The sequence below is a fragment of the Vidua macroura genome, chromosome 5 (genome assembly GCF_024509145.1).
Source record: "Vidua macroura isolate BioBank_ID:100142 chromosome 5, ASM2450914v1, whole genome shotgun sequence".
Lineage (NCBI taxonomy): Eukaryota > Metazoa > Chordata > Aves > Passeriformes > Viduidae > Vidua > Vidua macroura.
The window spans coordinates 3,881,619-3,904,311 of record NC_071575.1 but is presented as its reverse complement, the minus strand read 5'-3'; the positions used below and the strand labels follow the sequence as shown (position 1 = coordinate 3,904,311).

Here is a 22,693-nt window from a genome sequence, read left to right as displayed (position 1 = left end):
CCTACAGAAATGTTGTTAAAGATTATCTGGTGTCTGATTGGGTAAAAAGTGCCTGTGAGCCCAGCAATAGGGAATACGTAGTATTTGAAGCACTGCTGATTCAATCTACCTGCACTTGGATTTGTACCTGTGCATAATGAATAATTTAATTTCCTCTCTCTTTCATTTTCAACTCAATAAATTGTTTTGAGGCCTAAATCTTCCACCTCCTGCCATACTGCAGCTAAACCACCACAGTTAGTGGTAGGAGATGGAAACAGTCTGTAGAGGGAACTGAAATCAAAGATGAAGTTCACCTTGTTTAAGCTGTGAGTCACTCTTTCTGGCTGTCTTCACAGTGTTATGACAGCTGCACTGTTTCTGTAAAAATGTCCCCAACAGGAGAAAAGTAAAAAGAAACTTAAGAATTTGCATCCACGAAAAAACACAGAAATTATGGGAAAAATGTTCCAAATTTTCTTTGGTCTATATAAGCAGTTCTTAAACAATTAACTTTCTAAAGCAGTTCTAAATTCTGCTGAGTTACAAAGTGTCTTCACTTTGCAGATTTAGCTTTTTTTCTTGGAGACTTCTATTGCTGTTAGTCTGAGCTATGCTAATGATCCACCTGTCTGTTCTAGATACAAACCAGCATTCCTGGTTATCTCTGAATATCCATTCTGGGCATCTCCGATTTTTTCCCCATTTTTCTATTTCAGAAGCTTCAGCAGGCATGTAATGTAGGTAGACTTCACAAATGACAGATTAGCTTGGGAGGGGTTTAATCACTTCTGAATACATAAGTGTAATTAATTGTACTCACAAAGACACCTTGATTGCACCTGCAAAATGAAATGCTGAATTCTGCTCTGCTGAAAAAGCTCTTTTATAATTTGTTTTTCCTCAGGTATGTCATCCATTCATGGTCCTGGTGAATTTACTAATCACATACTAGCCTAAATAGCATGTCAGAGTATTTAAATGTGGAGCTGTAATCTCTTCCTGACTTGGCTGAGCACAATATAAAATTCATGTACTCCAAAGGAATATCCAGTCAGCAGATCTCACAGTAGACCTCCCCAAGCCCAGGCAAAACAATTCCACATCATTGCTCTGAGCACTGATAAGAAGTCTCTTGAGATCAGAGATGTTCGCTGTGTTATCTGTTTCAGTTAATTAATGAGAGGAAAAAAAAAAAGGCAGAGGGGGTTCAACCTTCAGACAAGTACACTAAAGAATATAGAGTCCCATTTCCTTTATATTTTGATCCAAATCCCAGGACACAGGCCAAACAAGCAGTTGCCTAAAGGCAAACGGAGGGCAGGAGAACAGAGGTTTCTTCTGCTTTGAGAGGATCCTGCAAAACACAGTTGGCTGCTTTTGACCCTTTTACTGCCAAGAAAGAGGTCAGAGTGAGCAGGAGGCTGGCTATGATTGTAGCTCCTCCTTGAGCAGTTTTTGTGACCTTTCAGGTATTTTTCCTAATTTTCTGTCCCCTCTTCCAACCCTTCCCATTCCTTGGTGTACTTCTCAGGGTGGATGAGATTTGGAGCCTTGTGCTCCACTTTGAATAGTAAGCAAGAGTTTTGAACTGTTGGAATTCTGATGTTTTGCTCACTTTCCATATCGCCTCTAAATGTGAGAAATCATATCAACAAAAATAACCTGAATTCCATCATTGGGATAGGAAAGAGAAATTTTCTTCTGAAACAGCACATGATGCAGAGCTGGGTGTTTATGATCTTGACCCACTCTAACCTCACAAAGAGAAAACATCTCTCCAGAACACTCTGCTCTCTGGTATTCCCACTGGCAGACATTTCTACAAGTTTCTGGGAGAAGTAAACCAAAGTGAAACAAACTGAATTGTGGTAAAAACAATCAGATTCACCCACTGTTATACCAATGTTTTGGGTTCACTGAGAAGAGACAGATTGCTTGCTAGTTCTGCGAGCCTTTGTTGACCTTACCCTGCCATGACTGTGCAGACTTTTTTGAGAAGACAGCCTCTAGACCGAACGTGGCACTTCCATCAAAAGCTTCTCTGGTCCTTGGCCTGCCTGCTGGAGCTGCAAACAGTAACCATTTACTGCCAGCTGTGCTGGAGGCAGCAGTAATGTGTGCACCTGCCTGCAATACGCCCCGGGCCGAGGCCACCAACTCGCTTCCCATGGGATGGAAAACGGCCACTGATAGGAAGTCTTGATTGGGAGCTACATTTGTGCCACTCCACGTGGGAGGTGGTTTGAATTGCAGTAGCAATTTCCTGAGCCACCTGTTCTCAATGGCTTAATGTTAGTAGAGCATAGAAATTAAGACAATTTAAACCAGTTGTCTTCTTTGGAGAGTCATCTGAGATGTGGAGTGCCATGTGTTGCACGAAGGGAAGAGACATGGCATTGTAGGTCATTTACACAAGGCAATCACAGTATTTTGCATTGTGTTAGAAAGCTCTAGGTTCAGCCCATTTCAAAACTGGACCCATTTTTGGTTTTAGATTCTAAAATAATACTTTATGAGCTGAAAATTGAAATATTGGAATTTGATTTAACACACAGGCTTAATAATACACAGATTCATTCAGTGATTATGTTTTTAAGAGTTAATTCATTAACTTGGATACGGCACTGTAGCAGACCCAGGGGAAAGGTGTTGCTGAAGCAGAAAATATAACTACCACTGATGGATTTTTTTCCTAACAATCTTTGTACAGTTTTTATTATTATTGTTGGGGTTATTTGTTTCTTTTTATATTGTAAATAGTAAAATACCACTCCCACTATAAGAAAATTTCATTTTTCATTTTTTCCATGCCTTGAGGCTGAGTTTGGACCCAGAGCTGACCGTGGACTAACTTCAGGCCAGAGAAGCCAGTGGTTCTCTTCCTCACCTCCACATTTTTTATCACACTTCCTTGGGAGGACCTGAACCCTCAGCAGTGTAACAGGGGTGCAGATGACACTGGCATACATTATCACATATTTTGGCTAGAAATTAAAGAATCCTCCTTCTTTGGTCCTGCTGCAGTGCCGGTTTCATGCACAGCTCAGAATTCTGGAAACCTGATCCAAAGCCTGTGAAGTCCATGGAAGTCTTTCAGCAGATTTTGGATCAGACAGGAAGAAAGCACCTCACCATCACTCTTAGAAACCCATCTCCATCTCTGTCACATGGCACTCACAAAATTGACATTTTGGCTAGGATTTTCATTATCCTCAAAATCAGTGGTAGATTTCCTATTCATTTTTGCAGGAGCAAACCTAAGACAAATGCCAAGTGGAGCAGCATTTTGTTAAATCCATTCATTGCTGACAGTCTTCAGCAATGGGAGTGGATTATGCACTGTGGAGAATGGCTTTACCTCTTTTTCTAGAAAGAGTGGCCTGTATTATCTGCTGTGTGTGTCTTGTGTAGTGATCTGCTTCAGCAGATGTAAGACTTAATGCTCAAGTACTCTTGGCCCAGCAATTTTCACAATCATTAGACTTACTTTTTGAAATCCAAGTGTTAAAACCTGGTTTAGAACCACATGAGTCTCTAAATAAGGGAGGTCAGCATTTCTTGAAAAAAATTATTGCTGTACAGGTGTCTATGAAGGAGGAGAAGAAACAGCACAGCAGCCAAAGGGAAGACAAAGCCAAGAACCCAGGATCATAACTAAGCAACAGGAAATTCTTGTTCTTATGCCCTGTTTTAAGTCTATATTCCCAATAGTGTTCTTTCATTAAACTGTCATCAGATGTTTTGCCCTGTCCACTTTCTGGCAGAATCTATAAGTTTTGTCTAGCCATAATTTATCGTATTAGTTCACCCAGTGTGAGATTTGAAAAATATATTTCATGTCAGATAACAGCCTCAAATCCTGAAAGTCTTCAATAAAACTTTGAGGTCTGAGTTTTTAACTATATTTTCCAGTACTGTGGGTGAAATGGTCCATAATTAAATGTGTACAGGATTGTGAGTACCATTAATTACACTTAAACTAGCCCAATTTAGTTGTGATGAAATATAAAATCTTAAACATAAATTGAAACCTGGCTAGAAACTAGAGTCACCAGCTCACTCTCCAGATGTCAGATTATTGTCAAACAGTTCATCACTAACCATTATTCATACAGACATTTGTAGATAACTGTTGGAGAATAACAAGTGTTTACAGGATGTTAAAAAATGTCTGGTATTGTACACAAAATTGTACATAAATTTTATATATATGTTTTATTTGAATTGTCAATCAAATGCTGAGAAGGAGAGTTTCAAAAAAAGGTATCAGTCTTTTCCTAAGTATTGATAGATATGTGGACACTCCAGCTGTTTTGCATGTGTGTGCACAGCAAGGATGCTCCATACATGTGTTTGTCTGGAGAGAATAGAAACAGCTGGATGTGCTACACAGACTGAGGAGACTTTCTGCTGGAAATCAATCTAACCCATTGTTTTTATTCCATCTCTTCCTTCTTTCTGCCCATGTCCTGTCCCTGCCTCCCTCTTGCTAGGGAGTTTTCCAAAGAAAGAGAAAAGGCTAAGGCTCGAGGCGATTTCCAGAAGCTACGGGAAAAGCAGCAGCTAGAGGAGGATCTGAAGGGATACTTAGACTGGATAACACAAGCAGAAGATATTGATCCAGAAAATGAAGATGAAGGCATGGATGAGGAGAAGCCTCGAAACAGTAAGCAACTTTCTTCTTCTCTCACTTTCTTTTTCTTTTTTTCTCTCTCCTTCTCCATCTCTCTCCGTGCTTTTAGCCATAAAGCCTGTGCCCATCTGCTGTAGTGCTGAGGTGGCTTCTAAGGAAGAACAAGTTCTTCCTGAGACATGCAATATGCTTCTACATGATTCCAATTTAATGCTAGGAGGAAACCATGGGAAGCAGAAATACGTGTACAATAATTGATATTCTGTTTAGTCTGTGAGAGGGACTTTAGATCCTGATGTTAAACAGATGAAAGATCAATACTTGCTGGTAAAGTCCACTACTGAGAAAAGTTTTAAAATACAAGTGTGCCTTCTACTCATTTATTTAATTGTAGCTTAGTGTTGCAGGCTCTTTCCACATGGCTGGTTCCTTTGAAAGCAAAGGTTTCTCAGGGAAAGCAGAGCTACAGTATGGGAGGAGGGCCAAATCAGCTCTGTTGTACCTTAAGGGGACCATCTGTAACTCCATTGAAATCAGTGGATTTGTGTTTGCTTTTTCCAGGCTGGATTAAGCTCTCAGACATTTCTTCTAAGGGTGTTATTTCTTACTCTTCTTTTTTGGAGTTGACAAGGTGTTTGTACAAAGTTCAAATTCACCAACAATCCCTTATTAGACATCCTGAAGAAGGAGGGGCTTGAAGAAAGCAGTGCTTCCCCAACATTTCATTACCTTTATTGAATCTTCTGCCACCTTCTCTTTTACCAACATGGGCTGTGCAACACCTCAGAACCACTTAGCAGTTGTCATTGCTGGTTGTGCATTTGGGAAATGTCAGACTTGGAACCTTTACACAGCCCATGGACAATGGTTCTACTCTTGGCTTTCATCATGGGAATGTGCATTTTCTTTGTTTGATTTTGGAAGAGAAGACATGAAACATGTCCCTAGATATCACCCTCCTTACCAATCAAAATCTATGGGATGATCCCATACATTCCAGTAACAGGAAGATTGGACATGAGAAAGTTGTGCTTTTCTTCTTTCAGCAAGACTTTTAATAGATGTTCATGACCTTTAGAATATTAGTAACCACTATTCCTGCCAAAACAATGAAATTCTTAAAAAAAAAAAAAAAAGGGTCATTAATATCAGGTTATACCCATAATACTGAGGTATCTGGACTTGAAGGAGTCACTGTGGTGACTTGCTCAGACTTTTCCCAAATCAGGTTATTATGATTTTTATGCTGGTGTTTTCATAGCTCATATAGCTTACTTTCATAATTTAACCTCAGCAACCATTCAGAAATAACTGTATTAATCATGTCCAAAACTTGCTGCTCAGTGGCACACCATACATGAATAAATCAGATGAGGATTCACTGCATGTACTGTTGAGAGTGGTCAAACCATATTTGAGCTACCAAGCTCCTTTTATGGGTGGTGATATTAAGCACTGAAAGGTAATGCATCTCCAGCCTGCTGTCAGTTCTTCCCTGGTCAATTTGATAAAGGTGAGTTTTGTAAGGCGTGGTTTATCAAAATTAGTCCTCTCACATCTGAGTCAGAAAAACTGAGAAGTAATGGTTTCAGCTTAAGATAATATCACAGAAAAGGTACTGTGAGTGAGTGACAGGGCAGGGCATTTTGTTTAGGGTGAGGTTTATTTTTGGTGTTATCTCCTGGGTTGAATGTTCTGACATTCCTGCCAGCAGTCAAGCACCAGTAGGGTTAAACTGAAAGAGAAAGATGGTATTATTTCTCTTCCAAAAGCCATCTACAAAATAAGTAAAGGACAGATGGCACAGATGTAAATTCCCTCTTGAATCCCTTTGGCTTGAGTGTTCCCAAGACATTTGAATCCCACCTACTCCCAGTCCGTGCTTACATCACCACGACTCCAATGTCTTCCTTGTTTTCTTTGTTTAGCTCAGTTTTCTCCTGTGCACCTTCAGTGTCTTTTGTTCAAGTGCTCATCAAAGCTCATCACTTTCTGTTTCTAGTACAGCATCCTGAACTCCATGGCTGACTGTTACTGCCCTTTCAAGCACAAATTGTTCAGTGACTAATTAATGTTGGCTTTTGAGGTATCAGCCCTGAGAATTTCAAATGACAGATCACTGGAGCACACAGGGGAGCTCACACCTCCTTAAACTGCTCAATAAACTTCAGGTGTGGCCTTTGCATCAGTGGTGCTGTACTGATGCTCAGAGGATATGTGCTCCTTCCTGACCTCTGACAGTGATTCACATTGATACTTTAAAGAAGTCACCTCAGTTTTTGCTTCTTTGTTTTTCCCTGGGGGGTTGTTTGGGGGCTTGGCTTTTTTTTTTTTTTTTTTTTTTTTTTAATAAAGAGTATCAGAATAGTTCAGAAGTTCAAATAAAAAATACTTATTAATCTAGGGACTCAGCTAACGTAAGTTCTGAGACTCAGCACTTTACACCATCTGGGCTCTGACCCAGGTAGTCTACCTAAACTGAATCATCCCAAACACAGAGAACATCTGTTTCCCATCTTTTCTTTGTCCTTGGCAGCTACAGAGGCAGATTTTGCTGTCTTTTAACTTTGTAGAGAGTGCTGCCCGCTTGTCAGCATGGGCACTGCCTCCTGTAAAACAGAGGACACAAGGTGGAAGGGCAGAGAAACTCACATCCCCTTTTGCTTTGACTGCTTGAGACAGTCTTAGGGTGTCATCAGTCATATTTTGCATATGCTGCTGCTTTCCTGAGGCTCTCAAACCTTGCCCAAAGCCTCACTGCGTGTTTGCAGCCCTTAATGAATTACCGAGTCCAAGGATACAACAGAGAGGACCTTAGCGAAGGAAAGGGTAAGAAAGGAAGATAAATGCAACCAGAGTTGGACCACCTGTGCAGTCTTCAGCTCTTCTCTCCATAGCAGAGGTCTTGGCATTTTGCTGAGGGAGCTCATTGCCACTTGCTGCTCACATGGATTGAGAGACATTCACAGAGCAGGCTGAGTTCATTCCCAGTCTTTTGAGGAAGTACCACATTTAAGGCAGATTTTCCATGCTGTTTGCAAACACGGATTTGCCATTGTGACAGATGTGAGGTAGGAAATGTGAAAAGGCTTCTGGGGGCTGTTTGTGTTGATGGTTTTGTGCTGTGCTCTTTCCCTGATGTGCCTTCCACACGGGAAGAAAGCTTTAATTTGACGGAGGGGAGAAACACATCATGCCACAGAACAGCTACTGAATTCAAAATTACACGATGGCAAAGAAAACTGTCCCTCCTGTTGCCACAGTTCCTGGGAGTCCCTAAAAGTAAAAAAGCCCACTGCTTTGTAAAGGCATTCCATGATTCCAGACAATTAATTCTTCTTGTTAAGTCATATCCAACATAGTACTGTAAATTCAAGAACTGATTTGCAAGTAGCTTACCCTACTAAAATTAAAAGTCCAATCATTCTTCAAGGCCCTATTGTAGTGGAATTGATGGCTGTAGATAACTAAGTTTTCATGTAGCACAGCAGAAAAAACCCAGTACAAATCAATGTGTTGCCTATCAAAATCATATAATATTTCAGATGGTACATTAAATAATGAAATATGTGTGTCTGTACCTGCAGATTTATGCCTCTGTTGAAGTGGGAATAGTGCACAATTGAAGACAAAAAGTACAGACATACCGGCAGGTTTTATAATATATATAAAAAATTAATCAGTTTAAAAAGAAATAGTCCTTAATCTTCACCTTCAGAGCATTGCTGTAGTGCCTTAGTGACCTTTGGAAATGTTCATTAACATCTGAGATAGCTGCCTCTAAGGAATCAATGACAACCTAACTTTTTTTGGACTATAGGTTTTGTCTCACTCATTCAACCACTGTTACTTTTGAACATCACCATAACTAGGAATTAGACTGCATTTAATCACAGGTTTTATGAGAGTCTTCCCTGGAAGAAAATTATTTTGAGACAAGGAAGAATTTTTCAGCAGAAAAAGCAAAATTTCATATGAAATTGGTACCTCTTAGACCATTACAGCTTTTGGAAAATCTGTGTCTTTCATGGGAACAATTCGTGCTTCTGCACATCAAGCCATAAATGAGAACAGGAGAGATGGTAGTTTAAATAGGAGGGAAGAGTTTTAGAACTCTAGAAATAAAAGCCTCAGTAATTTCAACCCAAACAGGGCTTTATTCCCAATAACTCCAGTAGTAGTTTGACTCTATTATGTAACAGGGAAAAAAGCATGTCCACCTGTCCCTAAAAGTCCAGGCATTTTAGGATTTATCTGTCCAATTCCTGTTGACTTGACTTCCTTTTGCACCGTCAATTTATGCACCACAAAGAGACTGTGTTGATTCCAGTGAGGTTATGTGCAAAATACCCTCCACAGACTTGAATGAAAGCTGTCACTAAACTCTGTGCAACCCTTTGGGAAAGTTAGTGATGGGGAGCTGTTGGATAGAGAGAGCTTTGTGTACAGATCTAATCATGATACCAAGATAAAAGAACACCAACTTCAGTTTGTGCATTTGTTCAATTTGTGTATTTAGTAATTTCATATGTCAGCCTGCTCAGTGGCCTCCAAATCATGTGTTTGGTGTACTGACAAGCAAGTGGCTCATTACTTTCAGCCTGAAATAAAACATCATGGTGCTCTGGGATAATGTCTAAGGTAGGAAGGATTTTCAAAGACTGGGTTACAAGCTAATATTTCAGAGTGGCCTGAAATACTCTTGGTCCATCTTCTGCAATGAAATGTAATGGGCAAGTGCACAGCTAGGGAATCAGCATGGAATATGTAGAAGGGAAAATGAGAGAGTGGATCTTTAAAAGATCTCTATTTTACATCTAATCTTGACCCTCACTGCCTTAAAACCCCCGTCTTCGTACTGTATGAGCAAAAAGATGCTGTTCTGAGTTAATTTCTGTTTAGCAGAGCATACTTGAACTTGCCTGTCAACAGCAAACTAGTTCACCCTGTATTATTCTAGTTTCATCCACAGAACCTGTCCTGATGTATTTTACATACACATGGAAGGACATGGACAACCACCCCTTGACAGGCAGGTACAGATATTGTCAAAAAGCAATTAAACTCCACATGGAGCTTGCTTGGAATTTAAGATCATCTAAACAAAAGCTCTAAGAGGCACAGGCTGGAAAATGAAACCCTTATTAATTTAATTCCTCCAATACCGGTTGGTGGCTTGGGGAAGGCATCATAGAACGTGGTTGCATTTTGCTTTCCATATTTAAATACAAGGAAATCGATGCCAGTCTTGTAAAATGATTTATTATCTGTCAACACCTCATCTAAAGAGGAAGAAAGCACAATCTCTTCTACTTTTATCATTGTCCACTGATGTGGAAAATAATCATCTGGTAACCAAGAAGAGATTAGCTGCAGTGCCAACAATTTGTAAGCATTTCACAAGGGCATCTGATAGGCACTTCACAAGTTTAGTAACTGGGATAGATCTATTCTCTTTCAGCTGGAGACAGAGGAGCAAAAGTGCTTTTTGGTGTCCACCAGTTTGTTCTAGGTGAAAAAAAAAATCCATGTATTAATGTGCAGAGGTTCCAGCATTTGGTTTATTTGAAGAGGAGTAACAGCAGCTCCCAGCTCTGTGCTGTGCCCAATAGAAAATTGTCCCAGTGGCTTTTTCCTACCTTGTCACCTTTTGAAGCAGCTCATACACTGCTCTTAATATAAATACCAGAGTTTGAGGACACCTAATTAAAGGCCTTTGTAAATGGTAAGTCAGCTTTGTTTTTGTTGTGTGGTTCTTCACAGAGAAGCTCAGGTTGCAAAATGCAGCATGGGTTTGTGCTACAGATGTCAAGCTTGAGTCTATAATTAGGATGCTGCCTAGAAAAAGCTTCTAGGACATTAGCTCTCACATTAGGCTGAATCACTCCTACAGTCTTCAGGCAAAAATTGTACTGAAATTCCTGGGGATTTTGCCTGGGTAAGGACTCAGGCTCCAATCAGTTTCATCCAAGGTCAATAACAAAACATGCTCATGTCAGCACTCGAAAAGGTTGCCCAATGTGAGGTCTTGGAGCACAGAGGCTTCTCAGTGCTCACACATTACTCCAGTGCTGTGTAACTGGCACCCACCAAAGGGAGAGCATGAGGTATCTGGGGGCTGAAATCACTTGCAGCACTGAGCAGTCTGCTGAGTACTGTTTGGCCAGTGCATCATTCCACTGGCTAAAATGCAGCTGTATCTGGCATGAATTCAATCCACAGTCATCACAAGCATGTGGTTTCCATAACTATATTGAAATAAATTTGTGGTCAGATCCAGGTAAACGCTGATATCCTAAAAAGGAAAAGCTATACATATCAGGAATAATAATAATAATTAAAAAAAAAAAAGAAAATAATAATAATAATAATAATAACAACAACAACAAAGAGCATTTGTGAGGCTTTATAGTGACCCTGCAGGTAGCTGTGGTAGCAGAGTACACACGGCAATGATCTTCAGTGATGCAGGTGAAAGTAAAACTGCCATTTCCAAGCATCATTTTCATTGTATAATTTCTGTGCAGCTCAAGTAACAAAGAAAAAGATTATTTAGGGTGATTCCTCTTCCACATTTTCATCAATGTCAAAAAACTATGATGTCAACATTTGACTTTTTCATACTGGAATAAAATCAAAATTCAGAGTAGATTTTCTTCCTGACTTTCTTCATATGTTGCCATTTTTTTTTTTTGTGAGTGAAAAAACAAGTAGATCCTTATCCTTGATTGTTTTGTCTTTCTCCCTTTCCAAGAGGAAATACTTGGGAAAAAAGTTATTCTTCTCAACAAAGTGAAATTTAAAACTCAGGGGTTTATATTATGCTTTAAAATGCTTCATCTACAACATTGGTTCTTGAAATATGTGTATTCAGGGTGATTTTTGGAGAGGGGTGAAATAGTTTTCTGGACTCCTTTGTCCAATTAAAAAAAAAAAAAAAAAAGACACAGGAAAGCTAAATTATATTCTCAGGATCACCTACCCCCACAATGCCAGTGGCACAGGCTCTCACACCATTTTCTATGCTCTAGAGCAGAAAGAGCAGAATTTTGATCTTGGATTACATCACATAAGGCATTTCCAAGTTTGATCAGGGTAGTTTTCAACTATTTTCCTTCTCTGGCAATTGACAGTAGTCATATTAATAATTTTAAGAAATACAGGGTTTGGTTTTTTTTGTTTTTTTTTTTGTTCCCCTGAATGTATGGATGGTTCACTCCATGTAAGTGAATCAAAAGGTCTGGTTTTCTGGTTTTTGTTAGTAATATAATTTAATAACCCAGCCTTTATCAAAAGCAGCTTTTAGGCTCATTGTCCTGTAGATTTCACAACTTCCCAGTTTTTCTTTCTTTCTGTCTCAAAGGAAGATTTGATCATAAAACAAAAAGCAAGCAACCATTTGAAAATCTTCTTCCCCTTCCTTCTCTGCTGGTAAGTTACTGCTGGGGTAGTAGTAACAAGATGTTAAAGCAGTTTAGCTCAAGCCTGCATTTCTGTCAAAGCACAACTGTGGAGAAAACAATGTTTCCTTTGAACAGAGAGCAAAAGAAGAAGCTGCTGGTATTCAGGACAAAGCTGTGGCCAATGTAACAACCTAAAATTCAGCACTAATTTTTTCCAACAGAGCATCAGAAGGCTTGATATAATTTAGTGAAGAGGGAAGTGTTTCTAGGAATCATGGAAATTCCCCCATTTTGGGAAGATGGGCTAAATTCAGGCACGTGCCTGACTCCATCAGCCAGCTCACTGAGTGAGTGCTGGTGAATAATGACAGCTCTGAGATAATTAGCTGACCCTAAGAGGGTCATTGTGGTGAGCACCAAATCTCTGTGCCACTTCTGCATGGAGACCAAACTCCAAAACTGTACTGATTTTTGCCCACAAGCTCATTTTTTAATTCTTGCTCCCTTGCAGGTATCAAAGGGTACAGCAAATTAGATAAGCTTCTAGGTTACTGCAGTTTACATCTTGGGGAAAAAAAACCCTCTTCCTATAATATCCTCTCTGACTAAAAAGGTTTTGTGGTGATCTACAAGTGCTCTTGCTGTCTTGCAGCTGAGAATTTGGCTCAACTCACAGGTCCTTCCAGTTCCTCCCTTCCCTGGTTTTTGTGTCCTGGAGCACAAACAACTTTATACTGAGAACTGCTGGAGCAGTGGTGTGTGACAGCTATAGCATATAGAGACTGACATTGATGTTGATAGGGCATTAAGTTTATCCATTATAAAAGCTATTTCCCTAGCAAAGACTGACTGGTGAAATAACACCTCCGGTTTTCCTGCTAGAAGAGAGACTTGTGTTGATGTAGGAATTCTCTTATAGTACCAGGTTGTTACATAGAAATATATTTGAAGGTAAGGCTTTAAAAGGAATCTATTGTTTCTACAGCTGACAAAGACACCTTTGTGCAAATAATTTAATCTCTATCTGCCCTGTTGGTGAGTATGTCTTGAAGCTGTCAAGATTAACCCATTGACACTGGTTGTTCTACTCAAGAGAGGACATTAGTCTGTGAGAAAGCTGCCTTTGCCATACCTTCTGATGAATTGCTTTATTTCCCATGGTTAGAGGGGCACAGAAGGAATTTGGTACCAGCATCTCCACAGAAATGTTTTGGAAGAAATGCCACAAATCTCCAAGCTGAGTATTCACAGAGCAACACCATTTTTTATTGAATTTTTTTAAGCAGATGCCTAAAGTGTGCTCTTAAATCTTTGCAAGGACACTTATAAAGTGGTTTCAAAAACTGTGGAGTATTCAGCAGTGAAGTCAGTGAGAATGGCCCATGGTCAGTGTTTTAAAACAAGTTATCATTGCAGATGTAGTCTCAAGAGTCTCTTCACTGAGAAGAAAGCACTGGTGAGCAGGACTGATAGCTGAAATCCCCAGCATTGTTTTGATGTGGTGCAAAGAGCTGTCAGGAGAGAGGCTGTGGTGTTCAGGAACGGTAGCTGAGGGACATGAAGCATGTGTTTTGAGTTAGAAACAACTGCTGGGGATGAGAACCAGTTTTATTACAGTAATGTCAGCCAAGATCAAAGCCACAGTGTGTCTGGCATTGTATATACAGAAATTAAAAGTATGTTACATGTATTTCCTTTTTACAGGAAATCAAAACTAGTAAAGATGGGGTTCAGCTGACTAAACACATTAATCTAATGCCAATTTAGACACCTCATCATACCCAAGAGTTTCACTGTGCACTGACAAGTCAAATATAGCAGCTGAGGCTTGTACTCTTGCAGTGTGATAGTTGGAAGGAATATCCCAAATAGGGTGTCAAAAATGTCATCCAGTGCCTCAGAAAAGGCAATTGAGTGTGGTTAGTCCAATGACATGTAGGAAAAGTTTAGTACAAGTAGAACCTTCAATACTGATCCTGTAAGCTGAATGTTTTATAAGAGTGTGATGGAACCATGTGTAATAGAAATTGTGTTCTGGTATGATGTTTTTTTCCTTCCTTATCTAAGTGTTTATTCATCGTGACCTATCTCTTTATCTTCCCTTATGTATTTTATGTTATAATTGAAGATTCATGTGCAGAGAGGTAAATACTGAAGCCAAGACCAAGAGTTCTGTTTGGGGAGGGCTCAGAGCAGGATGTCTGGAAGAGCCCAGGACAGACTGAGGGGTGCAGGAGGTGCATTCGTAGAGCTCTCCTGGGGAAACTCTCATTTCCTCCACCTTGCCCAGCCCTGACTGCCAGGCAGCTTGAGTCGTTCATCGCTTGCTTAAGTCGATTCACAAGCAAGCACACAAGAAAGCAAAGATAAAAGTACTTTGTTGTAAACACGAGTGAGGTTAGAGCACTGACCCTGCTGTGCACGGGCAGTGCAGTGGAGCTGTGCAATGAGCTGGGGCTGACGGGAGATCTGAGGCACAGCTCAGAGACAGGGAGGCTCGGTGGCATTGCACAGCTGAACTGGCACATATGTAACCAAGCTAGCAGCCAGTGCTGAGCAGCTGAGGAGAATCGACAGCTGTGAGTGGCACCCAGCCCTTTCCAGTGCTTTGGGGAGCTTGCAGCAGGACCCTGGGGCAGGCACGGCTCCAAGGGAGCAGCAGTCACACCCTCACTCTGTGCCTGCTCCCTTCTGCTTGCTGGCTATGCACTCAGTACAGTCTGCTGATGGGATAAAAATCTCTGCTGTATCTCTTGTGTTTGCTCCTGGGGAGAAAAGCAGGTGTCTCCATGCCAGTTATCTCATAGACAACATCAAGCCTGGAGAGGTGGCGGGGGAAGGAAAATGCTTCCAACTGAGGAACTGAACTGAAAATAGCTGTGGCACTGAGTCTGCCTGCTGGTGACAGCAGCTCTTCAGTTAGCAGGATTTTAGAGACAAGACAACAGATTAGAGAATCGGCCTTTCAGATCTGGAGGCCTAAATTCAAATTCAGCTTTAGTGCCCACAGGTGTTCATAGGGCTGCTCACATCCTCAGTCCCATTTACAAAGTTCACAAATCACAGCATGATGCATCTCCCTTCTCCTTTTCCACTCGAGGAAAGGCTGCACTCAGACATGTCAGTCCAGGTTCAAACTACAAAGGACTTGTAGTGACCCCAAGGGTAGGGGACCCTTTGGATCAGGGCGAGGATGTTACCAACCCCATTGAAGTGCCTAGTCTGAAGTAGCAGAAGGGGTAAGCATCAGAACAAGGATGCAGTGGCAGAGCTGCTGGATCCTCACAGATGTGCAGATCAAAATGTAAGTGTATTATGTGGCTGTTTGAAGGACCAGGAGCTGAATAACAGGGCTATGCCAGGTCATGAATTACTTGTTTTAACAGAGCTGTGTGAGGGCAGCTTGCATAACACCTGCCCACACTAAGCTTAACTCAAGCTGTTGTTATCAGTCCCTGAATCTTCTGCATGCTGGAGGTATTTGCAAACCAGGAATCTATTATTTCAAGGCCACTATAAAATGCTTCTTTCTTTGGCTTGGGTAATTAGCCTATTCTCAATGCCTTGCTCAAGAGGTAGAAAAGCTTTAATCATATGTTTGACAAGCTGACTTTAGAGGCAAGGCTCTTTTGCTTCAGTTTTTGCTTTTCTCCTGGCTGCACAGTAATACACAGCCTGCCCAGCTAGCATGTCTCGTGCTTCTGACTCATGATATTGTGATTATAGTGTCTAGTATCAGACTAGTCAATATGTTAGCAAAAGTGTCTGAAAGAACACCACACACAGGAGCAGCACACAAAATCACAAGCATTTAATTTACTAGGCACGGAAGAAATGTAACAGAACAGAGTTTCAAAACAGAATTTTATGCACATTTGGGAACAGGAGAGACCTAAATCTCATGTATGTGTTGCTGTATCTGTTGATCAGTGAACGGAATTGCTTGATTGTTTGCCATCAAGGAAAGCATCATCCCTAAGCCTTCTCACACATCCCACATGAATCCTGCTATTAGAAAATGTCTCCACTTGCTGAGCACTCATCTCAGTCAGTCACTGTCTGTTCAGAAGGACAGGGCCTTGCTGCTGTTTTTTCTTCATGAGATTAATGCTTAAATATTTTAAACACTATCCCTAAACTGAGTTTTCTCAAATGCAGGGAGCGCACAGTACTCTTCCAGCTTGCAGAGTGGTATTTCAGATTAAAATCTCAGTTGCTTTTTCTTTCCCACCATCTCTTTGTCTGTGTCCCAGTCACTACCCAGTTGTTCTGCCTGTCCTTTGAAATAATACAGCCCAGTTTTTCCCTCACATTCACTTTTCTTTGTGTTTTTTTGGGGTTTCTTTTGCTTTTTTTTTTTTTTTTTTTTTTTTGGGGGGGGGTTTCTGTTTTGGTTGGGGTTTTTTGTGGGTTTGGTTTTTGGGTTTTTTTTCCTTTTTTTGGGTTTGTTTCGGGTTTGGGGTTTGTTTTTGTTTTTTTTTTTTTGGTTTTGTCTGCCAACAAGAGCCAGCCTCCTGGATAATACTTTCCTTCTTCTATACCAGAGAAGATACACCTTCTCATTGGCACAATTCCTGCCTAAGGTGCCTGGTTGTTGGGCTGTGCAGGCTTCCTCTGGGGAAAATGTCCATTGTGAGCTACCAGGGCATGATCTCCCACCCATTGCACCCCCCAAACAGTCCCTGCTGTCCTGACCTATCCTCTTATGTGCTCTAGATCACAAATTGTAGGCCACTCACTGAGTTCTCAGGCATCACCCACCTTGAAATGGCTTTTGACAGGCAGGAATGTCATAAAACAGCCAGAGCTGCATCTCAGTCCCTTTGAAGTTTAGCAGTCCAGGTGTAAAGCAGACACCTAGGCTCCCTGGAGAGTTTCTGATGACCTAAGCAGATCAGCTTGGAAGTAGCTTCTATAATTTTTTTTTTTACTTCTCCTGGACTCTGCAGGGAAGATGGATTCACAGGGCTGTGCACTGCAAGAACAAAGATGCTGCTGCTGAAGTGGAGATCCTAATCAGAGTTACCACCCCATCATGCAGGTGTACATTTGTGTAGGTGGGCAGATGCAGAAGTTCCCCATGAACAGCAACTGCAGAATGGGCTGCAGTTGCAGAACCCAGCACATGGGCTGTTTTAAAACCACATTTGTGCTTAAAACCTATGTCTTGTCTCTTTTCATTAATAACTGCCAGTGAGAAATATTAGTAACTTCATGATTATTAGAGGCACAAAAAGCAGAGGGATTTTTTTTTAGTGGTTTTTACTGTCTCGAGGGCATTTCCCTTGTCATTAGTTATTTTGCTCATGATCAATGTTTGTATCACTTCCCAACACATTATCTGCAGTGTTTGCAGCTCTCATGTCCCCATTTCCAAGGCGCCTGCAAGACCAGCCTGCAATAATGGAATCCTTCTGTTTTTCCAGTGAGATGTTCCTGCTTTTTTTGCCCACATATAATTTTGTGGGGTTGTTTCAGGAGCGTTTGATGGCACTGCTGCCTGTCCTAGTTCCTCTGCTAAAAATCATGAAGAATGAGAGAGAAAACTTGTAGAATTCTTACCAATGGGTTGTTGTGATTTTTTTGCAAAATGCTGTTGAAAGAGTCATAGATCCTCAGCGGGTTTGCCTTTCCTTCATTTTGTCTGTCCATCCTTGAATTGCTTCAGAATTCTGTGGGGAACCAGAGAGGTTGCTAAAAAGTATTATACTGGCACAGAAACACTATAAACCATGTCCTGGCAAATAAATGCCTTGCACTTTGGCACCTTAGCTGTTGCTCCTAGCAAGGCAAACGATGCAAGTCATTTATCAGACAAGAAAATCAGTTTAGGAGGTCACAGGAGGATCCAGATTCAGGAGAGAGACATCTTTCAAGGTGTGTTCTGGTAGCACCTCTGTCACCCTGTGACCCAGCCAATCCATCCTCCTTCAGCCACAGGGATTGTGAGAGTTACTTGCATTGCCCTAGCAGGCAGATCCTCTGCATGGCAGGGGCTCCTGCAGCAGGCTCAGGTGTTTGCTCAGTTATCCAGGGACACTGCCCCCCTTGCCCTTTTCAGCAGAGAGTTAGACTCCTTTCTGCAGAGTCTACTTTTGGGTGAGTCCCACACCCTGTGCTTACAAGATATTTTGAGATACCACAGGTTATGCAAAGAAAAGCTTTGTCCCTCAGGCAGCAAATGTAAAGAGATTTTAAGTTCTTCCTTTCAAATCCAGAACAGAATATGTGTGGCACTGGCAGACTGTCACTTGGCAGGGCCAGCAGTTTGACTGTGCCCATTACTTGGTCCTCTGTGCACATGCATTCCACTCACTGGAATTCCACTTATGGAATGAACTTATGGCTGTAATGAATTTATGGAATGCAGCATATTACTGTCAATATTGCTATAAAAAGAAGGGAAATGGCAGCTGTTCAAACTAGCTGAGGAGTTTGTTACAGTAAAATAAGTCCCAGGAAGATTAATTAGTAGCAAGGTAATGCATTTATAGGTGTGCAGTAATCTGCATGTGGTAATGACAGATCTGTTAATCACATGCCTGCACAATTAATACATTTCACTCTCTCTCCTCTTCCCCCTCTGTAAGGTACAAATTTATGTAGCCCATAGCTATATCCCCTCAACATGTATATGGATATATGGTGACCCTCTGGAAGGGGACAAGGACGAGTTAAAACAAGCCTTTATAAATAAAATATACTTTATTTATATACTTTATAAATATATACTTTATATATAAAAGTGTATAAAAATATACTTTAAAATATACTTTGCAATTTATATTGTAAAGTAGATAACGTATCTATGAATGGAACATTGGATGATCCAATACTCCATCTGAGTATTGGCAATGTTCCTGCCTTGTGCTGCTCCATTCAGTAAAGCAGTGTCACACTGCATCAGCCTCTGTGGTGCAGTCCAGTGCCCAGCCTGGGCTTGGTGTAATCACAGGTCCTGTCACTGCACAGTGGCTGTGGTGCCTTTCATGGATGGAAAGATGATTCTACCAAAAGCTTTTTCCTGTTTGACTGAAGTGGATGCAACTGGCAATTGCTTTGTGCCTCTTCATTGGTATCCTTGTGTTCTGTGGCTGACCTTGAGTGAGAGTGTGAATCCAGCTTGTTCTCCTTGCAATTGTATTCATCTGTGCATAATCCAAAATCAGGCTATGCAAAGTGTATGTGTTACATGTGTTAAATGTAGTGTAGTGTATAATACTGTCATTTATGAGTATTGGTCTCTGAGCCCTTAGAAAATACTTTTCCAAGTATTTTCACTTTTTTTTCTGGGTATTTTTTACTGTGCTAGATTTATTGACACATTGACTAAGTTTGGGAGGCATGCAACCTCCAAGATCCCACACACAGTTTAAGTTCCCTTTCTTATTCTCCTGTAAAAGCTTATCTGTCACAAAGCTCCCTTTCAAAGCAGAAAACACTAAAGAATTCCCCAGTCATATCTACTATATTTTCCTGACAAAATCAGGACATCCATGGAAAACTGTCTTACCTCTGCAATTTATCTTCTGGATGCTGCTTGCATTTAAGAGCATAGCCACTGATTGTTCCCAAGGCACTGCATGCATGGAGCAGAGTGAAAGCTGTATCTTATTTAAATGAATGAATAAGATGAATGACTGCAGCATTTTCAAAACAGGCAGAAGAGGAAAGCTAGGCAATATTCACATATTAATTAAAATGAGAGCTCACCACCAAAAAAACACGAGTCAATTGATATTCTGTCCATAGACTCATTCATGAAATGATGGGCATGAAAGGCACCACTGGAAGCAGGGTTTTACCAGAGACAAAGTCATTCACTTCATACTGTTAAAGGAAGCAGCCTGGGTATTACAATTTATTCTTGTTGTGCTTGATGGGAAAAGAAATCTTAAAACCAGCTGGAGAATTCACAGGATTACTTTGCTCTTTAGGTTTGCATGGTAGTTGTGCAGAGTCCCACTTGGGAGACATTAGCATCAATAATAACTACAGTACTTAGCACTTACTGTGATGTGTGTCATCTGCACCTCTCAGAGAGGCTGGCAGGGCAGCTGCAGAATTACACCCCCCTGGCAGAGAAACTCAACAGCTATGTAGAAAAGCTTGGTCATATGGCCAAGGTGACACAAAAAAGTGAAATGATGGCTTCAGGTCTCTCTGACCTCAAATGCCAGTGTGGGCAAAAGGGGTTATTTACACCCATATTTTGCAAAGTAGTTCATTACGGGTAGAATTTGGCATATTGGAGAAATTAGAGTCTGAGTGAGCATATTTTAAAAGTCAGTCAAATGTATTGTTGGCTTTTTTAAAATCTGAAAACCAACTGCAGAGATCTTTCACTATGAATACTGCTGGATAGTCACACTGTTCCAAGTACCTAACCCAAGGATGTAAAGTAAATGTCTTCTTTAACCAGTCCATACAACTGTGGGACACATCAGCACATCATTCAGAAAACCTGTGGTTTCTATCTGCCTCTGTAGCCTAACTCAAACAGCTAAATCAGAGAGGGGAAGTCAGACAATGTGAATAGCCTCCAATATATCCAGTTTTATAGTTAATGCCCAGATCTGCAATGTGGTAACATGTCCCATTTAAATCTGTGAACAGTTTGTTTTGTCTGTGTTTCTGGAACTGGGCACCCTTTGCCCAAGCATGATTGACTCTGAGTCTTACAATGTCACAGTATTAAAGCGAGATTCAGCAAGAAGTGTGACAGCATTATATAATCCATGGAAATAAATCTGAATATTAAAATTACTTCCACTGCCAAGATGACAAGAATTTCATAAATGCAAGATGCAACAGTGGAAATTGTTTTTCTGAGCTGGGAAGCAAATATTGTTCTCCAAGTGTGTGAAGGAAAAATCATCTCAGGACTGCACAGAAGGATATTTGCTTGTGCCAGCTCTCTGTATCAGTGGTTGGCTGTCTTTTGGCAACCTGCCATCCAATAATTCATTGCATGCCCATGGGGCATTTCATCGGGGGAGGGACATATGTTAGTGCAGGAGTAGAGCTGGTATCAGTGCTTGATGCCAGTGACATGGAACAGAGGCTCTCAAAGGGTCTTGCACATCTGTCTAGTCAGTCACAGACTGCAGACTCTGCTCTTACTTTTCTCTGTCTGTTAGGTCTCAGAGCTAGAATTAACATAACACAAAGCATTTTTTCAGATTTGTTTTTAAGGAAGCTGCTATATAGCTTTTGTTGCCACTGTAACTGCTGCAGGAATGCTATGTAAGCGATGTGAAATTGGAGTTTAGGTAGTCCAGGAGAAAAAGTCCATGTTCAGTGATAAGCCACACTGTGGTAAGATGTAAGAAGTGCAAAGGCTTCAGAAGGAACTGGAGAGAGAATATCAAACCTATTGGTCCTTATGATTTGCTCTCTGTTGAAACCCTGAGATACTCGCCTGACTTTAGAAAGTTGTTTCACTTCACTTTAAAAAAATTGCCATCTATGCTACCTAGAGAATATGTAGGTAACGGGAGATTTCATCAACTCCAGTGGGTCATGGATACCCATAAATCTAAACAAGGAGATTCCCATGTAAGCAAAGCCACCATGATTTGCATCAGCCTTTGCATATTTTTTGCCTTTGTCTCTCTCAACTCCCAAAATTACAGGGAGGAAATGGCCATTGAGACAGCATTGTCTGTATGCCATGGTCCTAAACACAACTCTGGTCTGGACTGGAGCCCACCATTTGGAAAAAACATCTCTTCCTGATTAAAACATTCCTGTGGTGGATTTACCACCAGCATTCTTGGTACATGGTTCCAGTAATTAATTACCCGGACTGCAAAAAATGCCTGCCTTGTTTCTAGGCTGGAGCCAGGGTGTGGGCACAGGGTCTGGCTTCTCTGAGAACTGAGTCAGATAAGAAAGCCATCTGGGCTGCACTTGGTCTACTTTCTCTCATATTCAGCCCCAGTTTATGCACAACTCTTCTTGCAGCATCTTTATTTTCTGGTTTTGTTAACTGGCGTGAATGAACCTCGCAGCACTGCACACCTGATTGTCCCCTGGCAATGAAGGTGGTCTGAGGTGCCAGGTAAAGTGATTGTGCTTCTGAGAGCATATGGCATTGGGGAACTCAGCCCTAGTGTCCTCTCTATCCTGACCTTTATCCTCTAGACCATCATTCCTCTAATACTTCATACCATCCTAATACTTTTGATTGTCCTTAACATTTTCCATTGGTGCATTGTAATGAGGTCCTGTGAGGTGATGCCAGCAAAGTGATCCATGGGGTCTCTTCAGCCCAAGTACCACTGCACCTGCACCTCTCACTTCACTGAAGTTTGACTTTCTGCAGCAGCAAGGTCAGGGAAATACAGGGCACACTCTAAGAGGTCTCTGGGATATGACCCATAAACTTAAATTCATTAAGTTCACGTTCTCAAGAGCCAGATATAAAAAAGAACAGAAAGCAAGTGAGAAGTTATGGTCTGACAATCTGTTAGTGATATTTCATACCTCTGTATACCTTTGTTTTGCATTTTGCACTTTTAACTCACATTATGAAGTTTTCAGACAGAAGTGGATATCGGGTGTAAGCTGAGTTCCTTGTTTTTTTCTTTTGCCTGTCACTGGCTGCATGTTCTCTGTTGATGTCTTGTTCCTGGTACTTGACACTGACCATCTTGTCTGTGAAAGGAAGCCC

General features: G+C 41.0%; 1 protein-coding gene across 2 annotated transcripts in view; it reads left to right on the top strand.

The window, feature by feature from the left end:
- Positions 1 to 22,693, top strand: part of CACNA1C (calcium voltage-gated channel subunit alpha1 C) — a 455,730-nt gene that overhangs the window by 313,467 nt on the left and 119,570 nt on the right. For both annotated transcript variants that reach the window (XM_053978340.1, XM_053978341.1), the window contains exon 9: positions 4,476 to 4,648. In XM_053978340.1, coding sequence (XP_053834315.1) covers positions 4,476 to 4,648 — 173 coding nt within the window. The remainder of the gene's footprint in view (positions 1 to 4,475; positions 4,649 to 22,693) is intronic.